Genomic DNA, 27,139 nt, shown 5'->3' with positions numbered 1-27,139 from the left:
GTACAAGAATATAACTACTATAATACTACCTCCTATATACAAGAATATAACTACTATAATACTGCTCATATTTACAGGAATATAACTACTATAATACTACTCCTATGTACAAGAATATAACTACTATAATACTGCTCCTATGTACAAGAATATAACTACTATAATACTACTCCTATGTACAAGAATATAACTACTATAATACTACCTCCTATATACAAGAATATAACTACTATAATACTACCCCTATGTACAAGAATATAACTACTATAATACTACCTCCTATATACAAGAATATAACTACTATAATACTGCTCATATTTACAGGAATATAACTACTATAATACTGCTCCTATGTACAAGAATATAACTACTATAATACTACTCCTATGTACAAGAATATAACTACTATAATACTACCTCCTATGTACAAGAATATAACTACTATAATACTACTCCTATGTACAAGAATATAACTACTATAATGCTACTCCTATGTACAAGAATATAACTACTATAATACTACTCCTATGTACAAGAATATAACTACTATAATACTACTCCTATGTACAAGAATATAACTACTATAATACTGCTCCTATGTACAAGAATATAACTACTATAATACTACTCCTATGTACAAGAATATAACTACTATAATACTACCTCCTATATACAAGAATATAACTACTATAATACTACCCCTATGTACAAGAATATAACTACTATAATACTACCTCCTATATACAAGAATATAACTACTATAATACTGCTCATATTTACAGGAATATAACTACTATAATACTGCTCCTATGTACAAGAATATAACTACTATAATACTACTCCTATGTACAAGAATATAACTACTATAATGCTACTCCTATGTACAAGAATATAACTACTATAATACTACCTCCTATGTACAAGAATATAACTACTATAATACTACCTCCTATGTACAAGAATATAACTACTATAATACTACTCCTATGTACAAGAATATAACTACTATAATACTGCTCCTATGTACAAGAATATAACTACTATAATACTACTCCTATGTACAAGAATATAACTGCTATAATACTACTCCTATGTACAAGAATATAACTACTATAATACTACTCCTATGTACAAGAATATAACTGCTATAATACTACTCCTATGTACAAGAATATAACTACTATAATACTGCTCCTACGTACAAGAATATAACTACTATAATACTACGCCTATGTACAAGAATATAACTACTATAATATTGCTCCTATGTACAAGAATATAACTACTATAATACTACTCCTATGTACAGGAATATAACTACTATAATACTACTCCTATGTACAAGAATATAACTACTATAATAATACTCCTATGTACAAGAATATAACTACTATAATACTGCTCCTATGTACAAGAATATAACTACTATAATACTACTCCTATGTACAAGAATATAACTACTATAATACTGCTCCTATGTACAAGAATATAACTACTATAATACTACCTCCTATGTACAAGAATATAACTACTATAATACTACTCCTATGTACAAGAATATACCTACTATAATACTACTCCTGTGTACAAGAATATAACTACTATAATACTACCTCCTATGTACAAGAATATAACTACTATAATACTACTCCTATGTACAAGAATATACCTACTATAATACTGCTCCTATGTACAAGAATATAACTACTATAATACTACCTCCTATGTACAAGAATATATTTACTATAATACTACTCCTATATACAAGAATATACCTACTATAATACTACTCCTGTGTACAAGAATATAACTACTATAATACTACCTCCTATGTACAAGAATATAACTACTATAATACTACTCCTATGTACAAGAATATATTTACTATAATACTACTCCTATATACAAGAATATACCTACTATAATACTACTCCTGTGTACAAGAATATAACTACTATAATACTGCTCCTATGTACAAGAATATAACTACTATAATACTGCTCCTATGTACAAGAATATAACTACTATAATACTACTCCTATGTACAAGAATATAACTACTATAATACTACCTCCTATGTACAAGACTATAACTACTATAATACTACTCCTATGTACAGGAATATAACTACTATAATACTGCTCCTATGTACAAGAATATAACTACTATAATACTGCTCCTATGTACAAGAATATAACTACTATAATACTACTCCTATGTACAGGAATATAACTACTATAATACTGCTCCTATGTACAAGAATATAACTACTATAATACTGCTCCTATGTACAAGAATATAACTACTATAATACTACTCCTATGTACAAGAATATAACTACTATAATACTACTCCTATGTACAAGAATATAACTACTATAATACTGCTCCTATGTACAAGAATATAACTACTATAATACTACTCCTATGTACAAGAATATAACTACTATAATACTACCTCCTATGTACAAGAATATAACTACTATAATACTGCTCCTATGTACAAGAATATAACTACTATAATACTACTCCTATGTACAAGAATATAACTACTATAATACTACCTCCTATGTACAAGAATATAACTACTATAATACTGCTCCTATGTACAAGAATATAACTACTATAATACTACTCCTGTGTACAAGAATATAGCTACTATAATACTACTCCTATGTACAAGAATATAACTACTATAATACTACTCCTATGTACAAAAATATAACTACTATAATACTACTCCTATGTACAAGAATATAACTACTATAGTACTACTCCTGTGTACAAGAATATAGCTACTATAATACTACTCCTATGTACAAGAATATAACTACTATAATACTACTCCTATGTACAAGAATATAACTACTATAATACTACCTCCTATGTACAAGACTATAACTACTATAATACTGCTCCTATGTACAAGAATATAACTACTATAATACTGCTCCTATGTACAAGAATATAACTACTATAATACTACTCCTATGTACAAGAATATAACTACTATAATACTACTCCTTTGTACAAAAATATAACTACTATAATACTGGTCCTATGTACAAGAATATAACTACAATAATACTGCTCCTATGTACAAGAATATAACTACTATAATACTGCTCCTATGTACAAGAATATAACTACTATAATACTACTCCTATGTACAAGAATATAACTACTATAATACTGCTCCTATGTACAAGAATATAACTACTATAATACTACGCCTATGTACAAGAATATAACTACTATAATACTGCTCCTATGTACAAGAATATAACTACTATAATACTACTCCTATGTACAGGAATATAACTACTATAATACTACTCCTATGTACAGGAATATAACTACTATAATACTACTCCTATGTACAAGAATATAACTACTATAATACTACGCCTATGTACAAGAATATAACTACTATAATACTGCTCCTATGTACAGGAATATAACTACTATAATACTACTCCTATGTACAAGAATATAACTACTATCATACTGCTCCTATGTACAAGAATATAACTACTATACTACTCCTATGTACAAGAATATAACTACTATAATACTACTCCTATGTACAAGAATATAACTACTATAATACTACCTCCTATGTACAAGAATATAACTACTATAATACTACTCCTATGTACAAGAATATAACTACTATAATACTGCTCCTATGTACAAGAATATAACTACTATAATACTGCTCCTATGTACAAGCATATAACTACTATAATACTACTCCTATGTACAAGAATATAACTACTATAATACTGCTCCTATGTACAAGAATATAACTACTATAATACTACTCCTATGTACAAGAATATAACTACTATAATACTGCTCCTATGTACAAGAATATAACTACTATAATACTACGCCTATGTACAAGAATATAACTACTATAATACTACCTCCTATGTACAAGAATATAACTACTATAATACTACTCCTATGTACAAGAATATAACTACAATAATACTGCTTCTATGTACAAGAATATAACTACTATAATACTGCTCCTATGTACAAGAATATAACTACTATAATACTACTCCTATGTACAAGAATATAACTACTATAATACTACTCCTATGTACAAGAATATATTTACTATAATACTACTCCTATATACAAGAATATAACTACTATAAGGGTGCATATACACTATGTAACGCCGGGCGTGTATGAGAGCCGTACACGCCGGCGTTACAGCAGGGCTGCCGAACACTTCCCATTCACTTCAATAGGAGCACTCGTAAACGCCGCTGTTACGAGCGCTCCCATTGAAGTGAATGGGAAGTGTTCGGCAGTCTGCTGTAATGCCGGCGTGTACGGCTCTCATACACGCCCGGCGTTACTCAGTGTGCATGCACCCTAATACTACTCCTGTGTACAAGAATATAACTACTATAATACTGCTCCTATATACAAGAATATAACTACTATAATACTACTCCTATATACAAGAATATAACTACTATAATACTACTCCTGTGTACAAGAATATAACTACTATAATACTACTCCTATGTACAACAATATAACTACTATAATACTGCTCCTATGTACAATATAACTACTATAATACTACCTCCTATGTACAAGAATATAACTACTATAATACTGCTCCTATGTACAAGAATATAACTACTATAATACTACCTCCTATGTACAACAATATAACTACTATAATTCTACTCCTATGTACAAGAATATAACTACTATTATACTACCTCCTATGTACAAGAATATAACTACTATAATACTACTCCTATGTACAGGAATATAACTACTATAATACTGCTCCTATGTACAAGAATATAACTACTATAATACTGCTCCTATGTACAAGAATATAACTACTATAATACTACTCCTATGTACAAGAATATAACTACTATAATACTGCTCCTATGTACAAGAATATAACTACTATAATACTGCTCCTATGTACAAGAATATAACTACTATAATACTGCTCCTATGTACAAGAATATAACTACTATAATACTGCTCCTATGTACAAGAATATAACTACTATAATACTACTCCTATGTACAAGAATATAACTACTATAATACTACTCCTATGTACAAGAATATAACTACTATAATACTACTCCTATGTACAAGAATATAGCTACTATAATACTGCTCCTATGTACAAGAATATAACTACTATAATACTGCTCCTATGTACAAGAATATAGCTACTATAATACTACCTCCTATGTACAAGAATATAACTACTATAATACTGCTCCTATGTACAAGAATATAACTACTATAATACTACTCCTATGTACAAGACTATAACTACTATAATACTACTCCTATGTACAAGAATATAACTACTATAATACTGCTCCTATGTACAAGAATATAACTACTATAATACTACTCCTATGTACAAGAATATAGCTACTATAATACTACCTCCTATGTACAAGAATATAACTACTATAATACTGCTCCTATGTACAAGAATATAACTACTATAATACTACTCCTATGTACAAGACTATAACTACTATAATACTACTCCTATGTACAAGAATATAACTACTATAATACTGCTCCTATGTACAAGAATATAACTACTATAATACTACTCCTATGTACAAGAATATAGCTACTATAATACTACCTCCTATGTACAAGAATATAACTACTATAATACTACTCCTATGTACAAGAATATAACTACTATAATACTACTCCTATGTACAAGAATATAGCTACTATAATACTACCTCCTATGTACAAGAATATAACTACTATAATACTACTCCTATGTACAAGAATATAACTACTATAATACTGCTCCTATGTACAAGAATATAACTACTATAATACTACCTCCTATGTACAAGAATATAACTACTATAATACTACTCCTATGTACAAGAATATAGCTACTATAATACTACCTCCTATGTACAAGAATATAACTACTATAATACTGCTCCTATGTACAAGAATATAACTACTATAATACTACTCCTATGTACAAGAATATAACTACTATAATACTGCTCCTATGTACAAGAATATAACTACTATAATACTACCTCCTATGTACAAGAATATAACTACTATAATACTACTCCTATGTACAAGAATATAGCTACTATAATACTACCTCCTATGTACAAGAATATAGCTACTATAATACTACCTCCTATGTACAAGAATATAACTACTATAATACTGCTCCTATGTACAAGAATATAACTACTATAATACTACTCCTATGTACAACAATATAACTACTATAATACTACCTCCTATATACAAGAATATAACTACTATAATACTGCTCCTATGTACAAGAATATAACTACTATAATACTACCTCCTATGTACAAGAATATAACTACTATAATACTACCTCCTATGTACAAGAATGTAACTACTATAATACTACCTCCTATGTACAAGAATATAACTACTATAATACTACTCCTATGTACAAGAATATAACTACTATAATACTATGTGAGATGCAACAGAGTTTAGCACACAGTCAGCTCTGTTACATCTGAGATCGGACCACAATGGAGACTGCTGTGGACTGATCTTAGACTCCGCCTCCTCCAGCAGAACCAGCGTTGATTGGCCGAATGCTGTACTCTGTATGGCATTCGCCAATCAACGCTGGTCAATGCATTCTTATGGGAAATAGTCATCTCCCGCATATCACAAGCTGACAGGGATCCCGAACAGATAGAGCCCCAAAGAGCTGTGTGAGTGACATCCCCCCTAAATAAAGGTGATCCCTAGCTAACCCTCCTGTACATCTCTCCCTGTCTCAGTCTCATATGACCCGGATATTAAATCCACCATTCATATAAATTGGAGGTCACCTGATTTCGGCCGCCAATTACTTTTTCCAATTTTTTTTTCGATGCCTCCGTTGTCGTAGTTCCTGTCCCACCTCCCCTGCGCAGTTATTGGTGCAAAAAACGTGCCAGGGAAGGTGGGAGGGGGATACGAATTTTTAGTGCGTTTGCTGCATGGTATTCAATTGGAATTGAATATCTCGAGCAGCCTGATATCCGATAGAACATGTACTCGATAGAACGCCGTTCGCTCATCTCTACTCATGAACCCAATGTCCCAGGATCACCTCCTCTACAGGTTCCTAGGAGGGGCTGCTGTCTATGACATGGTACTTGGGATAGAAAGGGAATAAAAATGAAAAACCAAAGACGTGATCCAGGATTAACCCCTTGTTTACCACCAGTGATCCTTAAGGTCGTTTCCTTAGCTCTTGCAGTCGGTAGTTGGGTGACTTGCACAGGCTCCTGTACTGAGCGGCTGCGGCGCCGCCATGAAGGACATTTGGGGTGATTTACTGTCCCATATTCTGCGGCTTGTATCACAGGTAGGACACGTAAGCCCAGTCCCCGCCGTCTGCGTGTAAAGCCGCCTAATCTTCTGCATATTCCTGACTGTAATCAGCCGCCTCCAGTGAGATTTTCTTCGGCTGCGATTCCTTTATTTTTTGCAGCGTTTACTTCTCCCCGAGGATTTGCAGAGCGCAGACATCTAAATCACCTGCGTACCCGGCGCTGCGTGTTTACAGCACAGGACCAGCTCCCGCCCACGTGTATCGGGGACCGCTTCATCCTCGCCAATAGGACTTTATGGCGCAGCGGCAGGAGATAAACGGCGAGGAATAAACCGCGCGCCTTGTACATCACTATGTGCTGGGGTGTGAAAAATCTCACAGGCTCGATATGGACGGCCGGCCCTTGTCACTACGCAGTATACAGAGCCTTCTGCTGGTGGCGGCCATGACAGTGGAGCGGTGGTATCGGACCCCAACTATCTGATACTGATGACCTAACAATAGGACATAAAGAATAAGGGACTCTCTCCCCTGCCCCGATCCAGCGTCCAGTGACATCACTGTGACCTAATTCATCATTGGCCGCAGCGGTCACCTGACCAGATTAAGGAATAGAGGAGCCGACATCAGGACAGGGTTTGACTGAGCAACCCCTTTAAGAGTATACACCCCATGTAGTTAGGGGGGCGCCACTAATGAATTGTGACCACCATTGTATGGCTGAACTATAAGCTTGTCATAGGATTACTGTAACTGGTCACTAGATGGCGGTATTACTACTCACTTATCGGTATATTATTCATGGGGTCACTAGATGGCGGTATTACTGCTCACTTATCGGTACATTATTCATGTGGTCACTAGATGGCGGTATTACTGCTCACTTATCGGTATATTATTCATGTGGTCACTAGATGGCGGTATTACTGCTCACTTATCGGTATATTATTCATGTGGTCACTAGATGGCGGTATTACTGCTCACTTATCGGTATATTATTCATGTGGTCACTAGATGGCGGTATTACTGCTCACTTATCGGTACATTATTCATGTGGTCACTAGATGGCGGTATTACTGCTCACTTATCGGTACATTATTCATGTGGTCACTAGATGGCGGTATTACTGCTCACTTATCGGTACATTATTCATGTGGTCACTAGATGGCGGTATTACTGCTCACTTATCGGTATATTATTCATGTGGTCACTAGATGGCGGTATTACTACTCACTTATCGGTATATTATTCATGGGGTCACTAGATGGCGGTATTACTACTCACTTATCGGTATATTATTCATGGGGTCACTAGATGGCGGTATTACTACTCACTTATCGGTATATTATTCATGGGGTCACTAGATGGCGGTATTACTGCTCACTTATCAGTATATTATTCATGTGGTCACTAGATGGCGGTATTACTGCTCACTTATCAGTATATTATTCATGTGGTCACTAGATGGCGGTATTACTGCTCACTTATCGGTACATTATTCATGTGGTCACTAGATGGCGGTATTACTGCTCACTTATCAGTATATTATTCATGTGGTCACTAGATGGCGGTATTACTGCTCACTTATCGGTACATTATTCATGTGGTCACTAGATGGCGGTATTACTGCTCACTTATCGGTATATTATTCATGTGGTCACTAGATGGCGGTATTACTGCTCACTTATCAGTATATTATTCATGTGGTCACTAGATGGCGGTATTACTACTCACTTATCGGTATATTATTCATGGGGTCACTAGATGGCGGTATTACTGCTCACTTATCGGTATATTATTCATGGGGTCACTAGATGGCGGTATTACTGCTCACTTATCAGTATATTATTCATGTGGTCACTAGATGGCGGTATTACTGCTCACTTATCGGTACATTATTCATGTGGTCACTAGATGGCGGTATTACTGCTCACTTATCGGTATATTATTCATGGGGTCACTAGATGGCGGTATTACTGCTCACTTATCAGTAGATTATTCATGTGGTCACTAGATGGCGGTATTACTGCTCACTTATCGGTATATTATTCATGGGGTCACTAGATGGCGGTATTACTACTCACTTATCGGTATATTATTCATGGGGTCACTAGATGGCGGTATTACTACTCACTTATCGGTATATTATTCATGGGGTCACTAGATGGCGGTATTACTGCTCACTTATCGGTATATTATTCATGGGGTCACTAGATGGCGGTATTACTACTCACTTATCGGTATATTATTCATGGGGTCACTAGATGGCGGTATTACTACTCACTTATCGGTATATTATTCATGGGGTCACTATAGACCTCCTGGCTCATAGAAAGAACAGGCTTATGTACTTATCTTGTAGCGGCCACTACAGGACAGATTTGGTATTACATGGTGTCCAGGCCAATGACTAGCTGCACTGGTAATATATGGAGGGCTCAGGTCGGCCGGGTCATCAGTTTGGAAGTTTTGCGACTTTGTGGCTCTGGCTAATATCACCTCCATGTGCCGCAACAAAGCAAAGCCCCCCAGACGTGACAGTCACTGCGAAATGTCTCAAAGGTAAAAAAAAAACATCTTCCTACAGGTATAGACTGGAAGAAGAAACGGGAAATCGTGAGCTGTAGAAACATCTGGGGCAAAATGAAATATGAAGGGTTAACTGAATTTTTTGGCTATTTGCTTGCAGTACCGCTTGTCACCACAGGGCAATGAAAGTGTCATTAATTCCAGTGCAACAGCGCCACCATCTGTTACCTGCACAAAACTACAGGGTAGTAAATTTAGGAAAAAGGTAAAAAGATGGAGCAGCTTGTCGACAACTCAAGGAATTCCAGCTAAGGGGAAGGATCCTCGAAGAACTGGATTACATGAAGAATTTCTACTGGGGTCACGTGCCACGTCTTGTGCTGTCCATATTGCACATCCGACTGTATAACAATACACGCCGCAGCGTATGGCGAGGCCGAGGTCTCCAATGTTTTACTCCCACCGGGGCTTTGTATCATGTTCCACATACAATGAATCTTCGTGTCTTGGGATTGTAATGAAGTTATCTCAGAGCCATCTGTAGGGGGAGGGGCACAAACTTATGGCGGCGACGGTTAATTCTCCGGTCGATTTGTTACAAATTACATTGATGTAAATCTCGCGTCTTATGACTCTCAGAGCTCGATGAGAATCGGCAGAAGGTCAGAGAAATCTTTCAGAAAGGCTTCATGTTCATTAGCGGGAAGATTGAGGGTAATTTATTGGAAGGGCCGAGAGAGAGCAACCGTGCCGGAGCGCCGCGCCAACTAATGGAGAGCAGGCGATACCTCTCAGCGCCCTGCCGGGGTCACATGGCGACAATGGCACGCGGCCACTTTATTCCAAGGGATCAGAGATGTTCTGCCATTTCTTCCCAAACCCTCCAGATCAATCTCCTTGCCCCTCGCTAAGAGGTAGCACCTGCTCTTGTATTAGTTGGCGCAGTGCTCCGGCATGGTCGCTCTCGGTCCTTCCAGTTCTGGCACAAGGGGACGATTTACTAATTGTATTCATAGTGCGAATTTACACTAGACGGGTCCTAAAGTGCGCCTGAGCTATAATGGAAACCTACGCTAGTACCAGCACGGGGCCGCTTTATGAGCAGGCACTCGGAGGACACCCTACAGTCCTCGTTATCTGGACAATTCCTCTAATACACACAGGGGTGACTACGACTACGGGACAGAATCCGACACCCTATCTTTTGGAGCGACTTCTGGATCCCAACCAATTCTCATCCCAGTCACCATTGACTTTGATCCTTCAAAGTTCCTTGAGATCTTGGCTTTCATCTTGAAGGAACAATGGGCACAGAACTGTCCACCGCTCTAGTATCGGATCCATTAAGAACATCTGGAAGAAAACTGGCGCGGGCACAAAAACTGATGGCTCGAAGAGAAAAGCAAAACTAGTCTGCGATGTTTATAGCGCGCCACGTGGCGTCATGTGGGTCTCACGAGTTGTACAGATCAACATTGGCTAAGACTTCTGAAGACTTGGTGGGAGCCCATGTTCCATTCCCGCATCGCAGGGAGTCTCTTATGTATCTCCATGAAGGTGTCAACAGCAAAAAATGGAGAAATTGCATAAGAATCCTGGTAATTTACCGCACGGGGCCGATGCCAACCAGCCAGAGATGTATTCACAGACGCTCAAGTCTCCACACGAGACGACAATATACAATGCCAGACCTATGTCACACAAATATACCCAACACGTGTCTTCGCTATAACCTTCAGATACAACTCTTACACTACTTCAGATCCTAGACCAGAACACTCTATAGACCTCAGGGTGGTTGGGGATTCTCCTTTTCTTCTCCATCCCACCCAGTCCACAATGACAACTTCTCCCCATGACTGCAGAAGGTGATAAAAAGAAATCTCAGACCCCGACTTCTGCAATTATCCAAAGATGTTACAGCAACACAAAGAAACTTAGACCCTGGAATAAATACAGACCCCGGAGCTTATAGAAGCCTGCAAATTATTATATAGAGCAGTCCCTTACACAATGGCTCTCCTCTTCTGTCTTCCCCTTCTTATAGGACCTGCACACATGTGACCCCGATATGTGCAGGTCCTGCAGGTCACCGAACCCTCCATCTCCACCTACTTCTCTATGTATCTAGTCCTCCGCCATGACTGTATCTCATTCATACGTATCACTAAGTAACAGAAGTTTCTTCAGGGCTGTGAGATGAAAGTCTGCTGTGACTTATTAATGAAGCATTTAAGTAAAGTATCCAGAGCAGTCTCATGTCATGAATTATTCATTGTAAGGATGAGTTCTCTCCCTGTATTTATATGTCTGAAAGCCGCACAGCTCCTGCCAATTCATAATCATTACCGACAATACGTCAAGGCGACTGGTGGCGAAGAATCGCATCACATTAGATTGGTGCCAGCAAGTGACAGCGCAGGCCGAGAGGCAGAGGAAGAATATAGTCTGATAGAAATGTATAGAAGAGATTAAAGGAGAGAAAATCGATAAAAGTCATTGTACAGTACCCACCGCATAAGCAAGTGCATGACTATATTAATACTGACCTACAGTAATACTAATACTGAGCATCATCCTGTATTATACCCCAGAGCTGCGCTCACTATTCTGCTGGTACAGTCACTGTGTACATACATTACATTACTTATCCTGTATTATACCCCAGAGCTGCGCTCACTATTCTGCTGGTACAGTCACTGTGTACATACATTACATTACTTATCCTGTATTATACTCCAGAGCTGCGCTCACTATTCTGCTGGTACAGTCACTGTGTACATACATTACATTACTTATCCTGTATTATACTCCAGAGCAGCGCTCACTATTCTGCTGGTGCAGTCACTGTGTACATACATTACATTACTTATCCTGTATTATACTCCAGAGCTGCGCTCACTATTCTGCTGGTGCAGTCACTGTGTACATACATTACATTACTTATCCTGTATTATACCCCAGAGCTGCGCTCACTATTCTGCTGGTGCAGTCACTGTGTACATACATTACATTACTTATCCTGTATTATACTCCAGAGCTGCGCTCACTATTCTGCTGGTACAGTCACTGTGTACATACATTACATTACTTATCCTGTATTATACCCCAGAGCTGCGCCCACTATTCTGCCGGTACAGTCACTGTGTACATACATTACATTACTTATCCTGTATTATACTCCAGAGCTGCGCTCACTATTCTGCTGGTGCAGTCACTGTGTACATACATTACATTACTTATCCTGTATTATACTCCAGAGCTGCGCTCACTATTCTGCTGGTACAGTCACTGTGTACATACATTACATTACTTATCCTGTATTATACTCCAGAGCTGCGCTCACTATTCTGCTGCTGCAGTCACTGTGTACATACATTACATTACTTATCCTGTATTATACTCCAGAGCTGCGCTCACTATTCTGCTGGTACAGTCACTGTGTACATACATTACATTACTTATCCTGTATTATACTCCAGAGCTGCGCTCACTATTCTGCTGCTGCAGTCACTGTGTACATACATTACATTACTTATGCTGTATTATACTCCAGAGCTGCACTCACTATTCTGCTGGTACAGTCACTGTGTACATACATTACATTACTTATCCTGTATTAAGAGCTGCGCTCACTATTCTGCTGGTGCAGTCACTGTGTACATACCTTACATTACTTATCCTGTATTATACTCCAGAGCTGCGCTCACTATTCTGCTGGTACAGTCACTGTGTACATACATTACATTACTTATCCTATATTATACTCCAGAGCTGCGCTCACTATTCTGCTGGTGCAGTCACTGTGTACATACATTACATTACTTATCCTGTATTATACACCAGAGCTGCGCTCACTATTCTGCTGGTACAGTCACTGTGTACATACATTACATTACTTATCCTGTATTATACTCCACAGCTGCGCTCACTATTCTGCTGGTGCAGTCACTGTGTACATACATTACATTATTTATCCTATATTATACTCCAGAGCTGCGCTCACTATTCTGCTGGTGCAGTCACTGTGTACATACATTACATTACTTATCCTGTATTATACTCCAGAGCTGCGCTCACTATTCTGCTGGTACAGTCACTGTGTACATACATTACATTATTTATCCTTATTATACTCCAGAGCTGCGCTCACTACTCTACTGGTGACTGTGTACATACATTACATTACTTATCCTGTATTATACTCCAGAGCTGCGCTCACTATTCTGCTGGTACAGTCACTGTGTACATACATTACATTATTTATCCTGTATTATACTCCAGAGCTGCGCTCACTATTCTGCTGGTACAGTCACTGTGTACATACATTACATTACTTATCCTGTATTATACTCCAGAGCTGCGCTCTCTATTCTGCTGGTACAGTCACTATCTACATACATTACATTACTTATCCTGTATTATACTCCAGAGCTGCGCTCACTATTCTGCTGGTACAGTCACTGTGTACATACATTACATTATTTATCCTTATTATACTCCAGAGCTGCGCTCACTACTCTACTGGTGACTGTGTACATACATTACATTACTTATCCTGTATTATACCCCAGAGCTGCGCTCACTATTCTGCTGGTACAGTCACTGTGTACATACATTACATTACTTATCCTGTATTATACTCCAGAGCTGCGCTCACCATTCTGCTGGTGCAGTCACTGTGTACATACATTACATTACTTATCCTGTATTATACTCCAGAGCTGTGCTCACTATTCTGCTGGTGCAGTCACTGTGTACATACATTACATTACTTATCCTGTATTATACTCCAGAGCTGCGCTCACTATTCTGCTGGTGCAGTCACTGTGTACATACATTACATTACTTATCCAGTATTATACTCCAGAGCTGCGCTCACTATTCTGCTGGTGCAGTCACTGTGTACATACATTACATTACTTATCCTGTATTATACTCCAGAGCTGCGCTCACTATTCTGCTGGTACAGTCACTGTGTACATACATTACATTACTTATCCTGTATTATACTCCAGAGCTGCGCTCACTATTCTGCTGGTACAGTCACTGTGTACATACAGTACATTACTTATCCTGTATTATACTCCAGAGCTGCGCTCACTATTCTGCTGGTACAGTCACTGTGTACATACATTACATTACTTATGCTGTATTATACACCAGAGCTGCGCTCACTATTCTGCTGGTACAGTCACTGTGTACATACATTACATTACTTATCCTGTATTATACTCCAGAGCTGCGCTCACTATTCTGCTGGTACAGTCACTGTGTACATACATTACATTACTTATCCTGTATTATACTCCAGAGCTGCACTCACTATTCTGCTGGTACAGTCACTGTGTACATACATTACATTACTTATCCTGTATTAAGAGCTGCGGTCACTATTCTGCTGGTGCAGTCACTGTGTACATACATTACATTACTTATCCTGTATTATACTCCAGAGCTGCACTCACTATTCTGCTGGTACAGTCACTGTGTACATACATTAAATTACTTATCCTGTATTATACTCCAGAGCTGCGCTCACTATTCTGCTGGTGCAGTCACTGTGTACATACATTACATTACTTATCCTATATTATACACCAGAGCTGCGCTCACTATTCTGCTGGTACAGTCACTGTGTACATACATTACATTACTTATCCTGTATTATACTCCAGAGCTGCGCTCACTATTCTGCTGGTGCAGTCACTGTGTACATACATTACATTATTTATCCTATATTATACTCCAGAGCTGCGCTCACTATTCTGCTGGTGCAGTCACTGTGTACATACATTACATTACTTATCCTGTATTATACTCCAGAGCTGCGCTCACTATTCTGCTGGTACAGTCACTGTGTACATACATTACATTACTTATCCTGTATTATACTCCAGAGCTGCGCTCACTATTCTGCTGGTGCAGTCACTGTGTACATACATTACATTACTTATCCTGTATTATACTCCAGAGCTGCGCTCACTATTCTGCTGGTGCAGTCACTGTGTACATACATTACATTATTTATCCTATATTATACTCCAGAGCTGCGCTCACTATTCTGCTGGTGCAGTCACTGTGTACATACATTACATTACTTATCCTGTATTATACTCCAGAGCTGCGCTCACTATTCTGCTGGTACAGTCACTGTGTACATACATTACATTATTTATCCTTATTATACTCCAGAGCTGCGCTCACTACTCTACTGGTGACTGTGTACATACATTACATTACTTATCCTGTATTATACTCCAGAGCTGCGCTCACTATTCTGCTGGTACAGTCACTGTGTACATACATTACATTATTTATCCTGTATTATACTCCAGAGCTGCGCTCACTATTCTGCTGGTACAGTCACTGTGTACATACATTACATTACTTATCCTGTATTATACTCCAGAGCTGCGCTCTCTATTCTGCTGGTACAGTCACTATCTACATACATTACATTACTTATCCTGTATTATACTCCAGAGCTGCGCTCACTATTCTGCTGGTACAGCCACTGTGTACATACATTACATTACTTATCCTGTATTATACTCCAGAGCTGCCCTCACTATTCTGCTGGTGCAGTCACTGTGTACATACATTACATTACTTATCCTGTATTATACTCCAGAGCTGCGCTCACTATTCTGCTGGTGCAGTCACTGTGTACATACATTACATTACTTATCCTGTATTATACTCCAGAGCTGCGCTCACTATTCTGCTGGTGCAGTCACTGTGTACATACATTACATTACTTATCCTGTATTATACTCCAGAGCTGTGCTCACTATTCTGCTGGTGCAGTCATTTGTCCCCTCACCTCACTCCATGCGCTGCCTCTCTCAGCCTCTTAAAGGGCCAGATTTCCATTCTCCAACACGTCTTTGTTCACCAGGCAGCCCCGCATCTCTAATGAGGCAAGGTGAGGCAACAGCCTCAGGCGGCGCTCCAGAAGGGGCAGCAGCCGCGACAATTTTTTTTTTTAACATTTTTCCCCTAAACACTAACACAGGAGAGCGGCCGCTCTTCTGCGCTGGTTTAGACCTCTGCATGTCAGTGCAGGTGGTGTCATCACGCCCCCTACGCTGAGATGCCGACGTGTTACTGTCTGGTGAAGAGGAGGCAGCAGCGGGAGCAGTGCTCATGTCAGTAAGTAAAATAACTTTTTTTGTGTGTTATAATAGGCCGCTACGTGCTGGAGTATCCCCAGCATGGATCGGCCTATATACCTACCTCCCCGGGCCTTCCCCTTCTACTATAAGGCATGGAGGGCGGCACTAAGCAGGCCCGGGCCAGGCCGCGATCCCACTACCGCTATTATTATACTCTTATACTCCTTTCAGACCCCCGAGTATAATAATTGGAGCCCCAGGGGAGGTGAGGGAACATAATAAACACTGTTACTCACCTCTCCGGGATCTCATGTTACTCCTAGCAGGCTTCGGGCCTATATGGTAATGCTCCAGACGTCATGTGCTCTGGGATATTACTATATAGGCCCAAAGCCTGTGCTAGCAGCAACAGGCTATTACTACTAGCACAGGCTTCGGGCCTATATGTGTCTCCTGTGATTGTGAATAGTTGGGGTGGGGGCTTTTTTTGTTTCTTTTTTTGTTTTGTTGTTTTTTGGGGGGGTTTTGAGAAAATTCATTTATTTGAGAGATTCTTTGAAAATTGTCAATTTCTACTTTATGCCAATCTGAAATAATGTAAATGATGAAATCCTGCAGTTTGTATATTGGCCACTAGATGTCAGCAGAGGAATGTGCAGTGTGCTAGTGCCATCAGCTGTGATATGGGGGTGTAAGAGCGGATAATGGGAGGAGTTACAGGAGGTCATAGGGTCAGTGCAATAGGACAACCCCTTACTAATGGCATATGAGGAAATAAGCACTGGCATAACTATAGGGGACACAGCTGCACCAGGCCCAATAGCCGGGGGGGCCCTCACATTACCCTGACCACACTAGGGCTCACTATACTTCACCAGTCATCAAAGGAAATCAGAAGGAAGATTGTTCTGCGCATCCGAAATGTATTCCCCCTGCCCTCTGGTGCCCTGGAGTCTGGAGATTTATGATACACAGCCTTCCACTGTCAGAAAGGAGAACATTAACCCTTTAGTATAGAGACAAGGAGGGAGTTCTGGAAAGGGGACAGGATTCATATGTGAGGGCACAGACAGGGGATGGACATGAATGGAGCAGGGGTGCACAGATATGTCGTGGGGAAGTCGTCATGATGGTCTGGGCCAGATGGAGAAGGGAAGGGAAATGTACAGGCTGTAAAATGTCCAGGCGGCCATATTCACAGGGAGAGATAAAGCCCGAATGTATCTAGGAAGGAGGATATTTATCCCGGGCATAGGGCGGGTGTATTTGGGCAATGTGATATGGGTGTGTATAGGTATACAATGAAGGAGTCCAGCACCAGCACCGTGTAAAATGTCAGATTTATATTTAAAAAAAAGAACATTTATAATGTACAGGTCTGATAATCTGGCAGGATGGGGTCTTGTGGACTACTGGATATGAGATTTGGCCACAGCACAGAGCCCCCTAGTGGTCACAAAACAGAGCCCTCTAGTGGTCACAAAACAGAGCCCCCTGGTGGTCACAAAACAGAGCCCTCTAGTGGTCACAGAGCACAGCCCTCTAGTGGTCACAGATCAGAGCCTTCTAGAGGTTACACATCGGAGGCTTCTTTTGGCCACAGAACACAGCCCTCTAGTGGTCACAAAACAGAGCCCTCTTGTGGATATAACACAGAGCCCTCTTGTGGATATAAGACAGAGCCCTCTAGTGGCCACAAAACAGAGCCCTCTAGTGGCCACGTGACAGAGCCCCCTGGTGGTCACAAAACAGAGATCTCTAGTGGTCACAAAACAGCGCCTTCTAGTGGCCACAGAGCACAGCCCTCTAGCGGCCACGTGACAGAGCCCCCTGGTGGTCACTTTATAATGATATATTAACAATAAGGATTTCTTGTCCTTTCATGTATAAAAGCCATTAAATAATCTTCATATAAATAATCGTCCGCCTCTCGCCCGTCTTTACACCCCGCTGCCGCTGTGTCTGTCCAGAGGCCTCCGAGTCACGATCTGCACCACGGACAGGGACGCCACAAAGACATGGAAGCCGATCTGCCACAGGTTGCGCAGCCCATACAGGTAGAGGTTACACAGGCCGACCACTAGGAGCAGCGCCCAGGCCTTCAGGGTGCGGCCCGGACTGTAGAAGAGGTACAGGTAACACTGCAAGGAGAGGAGAGGTGCGGCGTAAGAGCCAAATACTGCAACAAGGTCCAATGCAATGCTGTGCTCTCTGTTATCAGCCACTTCACTTTCTTATGTACAGACTCATTACAAGACCTCTGCTTGCTGTCAGTGTGTGGACACCGTCCTGGTATATTGTGAATACCTTTACAGTCCTAATACTTCTCAGTGCAGAGGGTTTGTTACAGGATACCCCCCCCCCATCCCGATACATTTTACCTATATTGATACATTGTATCAGGCTCTTGAGCTCATAGAGTATTCTTTACACTGGATACAATTGTAGCAAACCCTCAGCATCCAACACACAAAACTATTATTATACAAGTGTTCATATAAACCCGGGATCTTCTACTCCCTGCACCCAGCGACACATCAGGGTGGACAACTCTTCCCATCATCTTCCCCTGCTGTAAGGACCCCCGACATCCCATAATGCGGAGTCCTCACCTGTAATATACTGGCAGAAAATGCTGCGAGAAAAGCCAGAACTCTCCCTGCGTTGTCATATCCATCCTGGAAGGAGAAGAAGAAGGTATCAGGTGAGGGGGCAGTGAACGGCGTCCCCTACAGGTCACTCTCAGAGAATATCAGCTGATCATGGGGGTACTAGGTGTCCGATCCCCACCAGACTCACATTGATGACCTGCTGGGGTCCTAAGCAGATGTATAGGATGGTCTATGGTATCATATGAGATGCACAAGCTGCAGGTTCCTCGGGGCCCACACAGATCGTACCCTCAGGGGCCACAATATGATGTGTAGGGGGCTCTCCTGCAGCTCCCAACACCCCAGTATAGGATCACAGTTACCTGGAACGAGTGTTCAGCCAGATGGACGCCTCGGATGAGGCTCAGCGCACTACACATGATGTTCAGCGTTAGCGACAGGACGCCGAGCGCGCTCACCGGGCTCATCCTGTGATTGACTGCTGGGGGAGAGAAACAGCATGTAAGATCATATCCGGCCTATACACAGCACGTAAGACCATGTCCGGACTATACACAGCACGTAAGATCATATCCGGCCTATACACAGCACGTAAGATCATGTCCGGCCTATACACAGCACGTAAGATCATGTCCGGCCTATACACAGCACGTAAGACCATGTCCGGCCTATACACAGCACGTAAGATCATATCCGGCCTATACACAGCACGTAAGATCATGTCCGGCCTATACACAGCACGTAAGATCATGTCCGGCCTATACACAGCACGTAAGATCATGTCCGGCCTATACACAGCACGTAAGATCATGTCCGGCCTATACACAGCACGTAAGATCATGTCCGGCCTATACACAGCACGTAAGATCATGTCCGGCCTATACACAGCACGTAAGATCATGTCCGGCCTATACACAGCACGTAAGATCATGTCCGGCCTATACACAGCACGTAAGATCATGTCCGGCCTATACACAGCACGTAAGATCATGTCCGGCCTATACACAGCACGTAAGATCATGTCCGGCCTATACACAGCACGTAAGATCATGTCCGGCCTATACACAGCACGTAAGATCATGTCCGGCCTATACACAGCACGTAAGATCATGTCCGGCCTATACACAGCACGTAAGATCATGTCCGGCCTATACACAGCACGTAAGATCATGTCCGGCCTATACACAGCACGTAAGATCATGTCCGGCCTATACACAGCACGTAAGATCATGTCCGGCCTATACACAGCACGTAAGATCATGTCCGGCCTATACACAGCACGTAAGATCATGTCCGGCCTATACACAGCACGTAAGATCATGTCCGGCCTATACACAGCACGTAAGATCATGTCCGGCCTATACACAGCACGTAAGATCATGTCCGGCCTATACACAGCGCGTAAGACCATGTCCGGCCCATGGACAGCCGCAGCTTCATCCTCACTTATTTGCTCTCAGCCCCTAATAAATGACTAATTATTATTTACATATAACTGGACGGCTCCGTTAACCCCTTCCTACCTGGGCTCACTTGTGTGGGTACGTGCCCATTTGCAATACCATTGGCCTCGGCTACCTCCTCCAGTTTGACAGGGACAGGCGCAGTGCTGGACTCCAGCTGGATCGGCGGGCTGGCACCGTAGTTAAAGTTGTGCTTCACACGTTGTATGACGCCATCTGGAACAGAGACAAAGAGGAGGAGACTGAGATAGCGAGGACACGGCGCCCTCTGTACACCCAGCTCTCCAGACTCCTGCATAGTCCATGGTCACTATTACCTGATTTAATACTCACCCGTTCAAATTAGCTTAGGGCTCTGGTCTGGGGTCTCTATTAGTTTAGGGCTCTGGTCTGGGGTCTGTATTAGTTTAGGGGTCTGGTCTGGGGTCTGTATTAGTTCAGAGGTCTGGTCTGGGGTCTGTATTAGTTTAGGGGTCTGGTCTGGGGTCTGTATTAGTTTAGGGGTCTGGTCTGGGGTCTGTATTAGTTTAGGGGTCTGGTCTGGGGTCTGTATTAGTTTAGGGGTCTGGTCTGGGGTCTGTATTAGTTTAGGGGTCTGGTCTGGGGTCTGTATTAGTTTAGGGGTCTGGTCTGGGGTCTGTATTAGTTTAGGGGTCTGGTCTGGGGTCTGTATTAGTTTAGAGGTCTGGTCTGGGGTCTGTATTAGTTTAGGGGTCTGGGGTCTGTATTAGTTTAGGGGTCTGGTCTGGGGTCTGTATTAGTTTAGGGGTCTGGTCTGGGGTCTGTATTAGTTTAGGGCTCTGGTCTGGGGTCTGTATTAGTTTAGGGGTCTGGTCTGGGGTCTGTATTAGTTTAGGGGTCTGGTCTGGGGTCTGTATTAGTTTAGGGGTCTGGTCTGGGGTCTGTATTAGTTTAGGGGTCTGGTCTGGGGTCTGTATTAGATTAGGGGTCTGGTCTGGGGTCTGTATTAGTTTAGGGGTCTGGTCTGGGGTCTGTATTAGTTTAGGGGTCTGGTCTGGGGTCTGTATTAGTTTAGGGGTCTGGTCTGGGGTCTGTATTAGTTTAGGGGTCTGGTCTGGGGTCTGTATTAGTTTAGGGCTCTGGTCTGGGGTCTGTATTAGTTTAGAGATCTGGTCTGGGGTCTGTATTAGTTTAGGGCTCTGGTCTGGGGTCTGTATTAGTTTAGGGGTCTGGTCTGGGGTCTGTATTAGTTTAGAGATCTGGTCTGGGGTCTGTATTAGTTTAGGGGTCTGGTCTAGGGTCTGTATTAGTTTAGGGGTCTGGTCTGGGGTCTGTATTAGATTAGGGCTCTGGTCTGGGGTGTGTATTAGTTTAGGGGTCTGGTCTGGGGTCTGTATTAGTTTAGGGGTCTGGGTCTGTATTAGTTTAGGGGTCCGGTCTGGGGTCTGTATTAGTTTAGGGGTCTGGTCTAGGGTCTGTATTAGTTTAGGGGTCTGGTCTGGGGTCTGTATTAGTTTAGGGGTCTGGTCTGGGGTCTGTATTAGATTAGGGCTCTGGTCTGGGGTGTGTATTAGTTTAGGGGTCTGGTCTGGGGTCTGTATTAGTTTAGGGATCTGGTCTGGGGTCTGTATTAGTTTAGGGATCTGGTCTGGGGTCTGTATTAGTTTAGGGATCTGGTCTGGGGTCTGTATTAGTTTAGAGGTCTGGTCTGTATATCATGTAATAAGTGAATGATCTGAATGCTATAAGTGGGGGGGGGGCACAGGGTCCTACAGATATCACTTTTCAGGATCACGCTCCTTATATTTGTCGCCGGGAACCTTCTGGGCTTCAGCATTCTGAATTGTAAATACTGTAGTGACACATCCCCCTCTGGTGGACACATACAGTAGTACAATCAGTCTCCAAATACATTCATTGATAGTCCAACCTATATTTTAGGAAATTACATTTTCACCAAATATCTCCTAGTCCGTCACCAATCAGACCCCACCACCACTAGATATTAGGTATCTTTGTGCACTGACCAGCACCTGTCCAGAACTCACCAAACTCCAGAAAGGCGTAGGGTCTGGACGCAATGGTTATGGCGGTGCTATTGTACAAAGACGTGAATTCCCAGATCAGTTCCTCCAGGAAGGAGAACGCCGCGGAAGACTGGTAAGTGCTGGAGCAGATAGTCAGAGAGGAGATGTCACCTGCGGAGCAGAAACTGGGGAGACGGCAAACAGGTCAGTGCGAGGACAAGGGGGGTATAGAGAAGTAATGGAGATAATCTGGGACTGGACTTACTGTATGTTGAGGTCGCAAACTCGAGCAGTGCCCCGGGCCGGCCGCTGGGACAGGTTCACACACAACCTCCTCAGCCATCTCTTGCACTCCAACACTTCTTTGTTCGGGTGGAAATCTGTGGAAGCCGAGAGCGGAAGCCCGTCCTGCAACCTCACAATGCAGGCGTACAGGATCATGGGGAGTCACTGCTGTCCGACACATGAAGTCAGCATCTACACAAGGGATAAGAAGACAGTATATAGTACTAATATTACAGAACACATATAGAATATATCAACTACAGAGGGATCCTGAGCTACATCCTGTATTATACTCCAGAGCTGCGCTCACTATCCTGTATTATACTGCAGAGCTGCGCTCACTATTCTGCTGGTGCAGTCACTGTGTACATACATTACATTACTTATCCTGTATTATACTCCAGAGCTGCGCTCACTATTCTGCTGGTGCAGTCACTGTGTACATACATTACATTACTTATCCTGTATTATACTTCAGAGCTGCACTCACTATTCTGCTGGTACAGTCACTGTGTACATACATTACATTACTTATCCTGTATTATACCCCAGAGCTGCGCTCACTATTCTGCTGGTGCAGTCACTGTGTACATACATTACATTACTTATCCTGTATTATACTTCAGAGCTGCACTCACTATTCTGCTGGTGCAGTCACTGTGTACATACATTACATTACTTATCCTGTATTATACTCCAGAGCTGCACTCACTATTCTGCTGGTACAGTCACTGTGTACATACATTACATTACTTATCCTGTATTATACTCCAGAGCTGCGCTCACTATTCTGCTGGTGCAGTCACTATGTACATACATTACATTACTTATCCTGTATTATACTCCAGAGCTGCGCTCACTAATTTGCTGGTACAGTCACTGTGTACATACATTACATTACTTATCCTGTATTATACTCCAGAGCTGCGCTCACTATTCTGCTGGTGCAGTCACTGTGTACATACATTACATTACTTATCCTGTATTATACTCCAGAGCTGCGCTCACTATTCTGCTGGTGCAGTCACTATGTACATACATTACATTACTTATCCTGTATTATACTCCAGAGCTGCGCTCACTATTCTGCTGGTACAGTCACTGAGTACATACATTACATTACTTATCCTGTATTATACTCCAGAGCTGCGCTCACTATTCTGCTGGTGCAGTCACTGTGTACATACATTACATTACTTATCCTGTATTATACTCCAGAGCTGCACTCACTATTCTGCTGGTACAGTCACTGTGTACATACATTACATTACTTATCCTGTATTATACTCCAGAGCTGCGCTCACTATTCTGCTGGTGCAGTCACTGTGTATATACAGTACATTACATTACTTATCCTGTATTATACTCCAGAGCTGCGCTCACTATTCTGCTGGTACAGTCACTGTGTACATACATTACATTACTTATCCTGTATTATACTCCAGAGCTCCACTCACTATTCTGCTGGTACAGTCACTGTGTACATACATTACATTACTTATCCTGTATTATACTCCAGAGCTGCGCTCACTATTCTGCTGGTACAGTCACTGTGTACATACATTACATTACTTATCCTGTATTATACTCTAGTGCTGCGCTCACTACTCTGCTGGTACAGTCACTGTGTACATACATTACATTAGTTATCCTGTATTATACTCCAGAGCTGCGCTCACTATTCTGCTGGTACAGTCACTGTGTACATACATTACATTACTTATCCTGTATTATACTCCAGAGCTGTGCTCACTATTCTGCTGGTGCAGTCACTGTGTACATACATTACATTACTTATCCTGTATTATACTCCAGAGCTGCGCTCACTATTCTGCTGGTGCAGTCACTGTGTACATACATTACATTACTTATCCTGTATTATACTCCAGAGCTGCGCTCACTATTCTGCTGGTGCAGTCACTGTGTACATACATTACATTACTTATCCTGTATTATACTCCAGAGCTGCGCTCACTATTCTGCTGGTGCAGTCACTGTGTACATACATTACATTACTTATCCTGTATTATACTCCAGAGCTGCGCTCACTATTCTGCTGGTGCAGTCACTGTGTACATACATTACATTACTTATCCTGTATTATACTCCAGAGCTGTGCTCACTATTCTGCTGGTACAGTCACTGTGTACATACATTACATTACTTATCCTGTATTATACTCCAGAGCTGCGCTCACTATTCTGCTGGTACAGTCACTGTGTACATACATTACATTACTTATCCTGTATTATACTCCAGAGCTGCGCTCACTATTCTGCTGGTACAGCCACTGTGTACATACATTACATTACTTATCCTGTATTATACTCCACAGCTGCGCTCACTATTCTGCTGGTACAGTCACTGTGTACATACATTACATTACTTATCCTGTATTATACTCCAGAGCTGCGCTCACTATTCTGCTGGTACAGTCACTGTGTACATACATTACATTACTTATCCTGTATTATACTCCAGAGCTGCGCTCACTATTCTGCTGGTACATTTACATGTAGTTATTACCTGCAGCGCCCAGGGCACAGGACTGGTCCGAACTTGGGGTCTTCCTGTCGGGGGTTCCAGACGTCTACAGATCGGCCCAACAATATAGATACAAGATTTCTCCTCTGTGTCTGGATCTAGGACTAAATGACAGTTCAATGTTACAATGTTGCAGAAAAAATCAGATAGTGTTGGGGGGTCTTCATTCCCCTCCCCCATGTCTCCTCACTTACATGATTGTGCTGCACCGCTGACTTTGTCAGCCATATAGACTCAGACATGCACATCCTTGTCCACTGCCCTATTTAACCTCCAGGGGGCAGGTATTGGGGGACGCGGGGCCCCTCTAGTGACCAGTGATTGATGTATTTAGTCGGAGAGCGCTTTATAATATAAGGCTCCCATTAGTTACAGCCATGTCTGCCGCCTGTAGCCCCCCCTGCTGCCTCAGCCCATAATCCTCTCTCATCGTCACCGGGAGGAATTACCAGAGGACAATCTGCTCAGGGCTGGAAACACAAGACGAGGTGCTAGGTGTGCCGGTTATTAAAGGGAAAGTCTACTTCATGTGGCCCTATGGGTACAGAACTCTATTGGGAGGCTTTTTTTGGAGGCTGATTTTGAGGCGGATTCAGCATTAAAATCAGCGCCAAAAAACTCCGTGTGCACTGACCCTGAGTGATATATCTCTTATGTAAATAAAAATCACGTTAGTCTGTTCTTTATGCGCGACCACACGACTGAACCGATCCTCATCAAATTTGGCACACGGGTGCATCAGGTGTCCAGGAAGGTTTTAGACCGGGTCTCAGCCCTTTAGGACGTACCGTTCCTGAGATACAGTATTCTCAAAAAATGACGAACATTAGCCAAGAGAAGCCTACAAGTCTTTCACTCATATTCCAGCTGCCATACACACGGTCACATGTCCCTTATCAGCCAATGGAAGCTCGCAGGCACTTAGTCTCCACATGCACACAGCTTTACTCCAGTGTTTTCTTAAAACAACCTTGATGTGTTGGGCTTCACTCAGAGCTGACTCACACCACCTCCCTCTCTAAATCCCTTCTACCCCTGTTCTCACTCACAGACCTTCCTAAATAACTCAACCCCCCCTGTTTCTGCACACACTTCACCCCATCATATTTATTAATCTGGTCAGGGTGTTAGCTCTACTGCACTGGCGCTCAGCAGGTGTCAAGAAGAGGAGGTGCCCAGAAAACAGGTAAAAATGATGGGATGGGGGGTGGGGGGTTTGGTATTTGTGAT

General features: G+C 41.6%; 1 protein-coding gene across 4 annotated transcripts in view; it reads right to left on the bottom strand.

Annotated features, from left to right (window-relative positions):
- SEC22C (SEC22 homolog C, vesicle trafficking protein) overlaps positions 1-27,139 on the bottom strand; it is a 34,161-nt gene that overhangs the window by 5,016 nt on the left and 2,006 nt on the right. For 2 of the 4 annotated variants that reach the window (XM_075269915.1, XM_075269913.1), the window contains exons 2-8: positions 25,892-26,013; positions 23,346-23,557; positions 23,102-23,265; positions 21,153-21,308; positions 19,992-20,110; positions 19,630-19,695; positions 18,566-19,158 (exon numbers count right to left, since the gene is read on the bottom strand). In XM_075269915.1, coding sequence (XP_075126016.1) covers positions 18,958-19,158; positions 19,630-19,695; positions 19,992-20,110; positions 21,153-21,308; positions 23,102-23,265; positions 23,346-23,521 — 882 coding nt within the window. In that variant the 5' untranslated portion in view covers positions 23,522-23,557; positions 25,892-26,013 and the 3' untranslated portion in view covers positions 18,566-18,957. Of the gene's footprint in view, positions 1-18,565; positions 19,159-19,629; positions 19,696-19,991; positions 20,111-21,152; positions 21,309-23,101; positions 23,266-23,345; positions 23,558-25,891; positions 26,014-27,139 lie in introns of those variants that run through there. The other 2 variants (XM_075269916.1, XM_075269917.1) reach the window with 2 other exon arrangements.

Source organism: Leptodactylus fuscus, chromosome 4, assembly GCF_031893055.1.
Source record: "Leptodactylus fuscus isolate aLepFus1 chromosome 4, aLepFus1.hap2, whole genome shotgun sequence".
NCBI classification, from domain to species: domain Eukaryota; kingdom Metazoa; phylum Chordata; class Amphibia; order Anura; family Leptodactylidae; genus Leptodactylus; species Leptodactylus fuscus.
The sequence above is the reverse complement of the archived record's forward strand: the minus strand, read 5'-3'. Positions and strand labels throughout refer to the sequence as shown.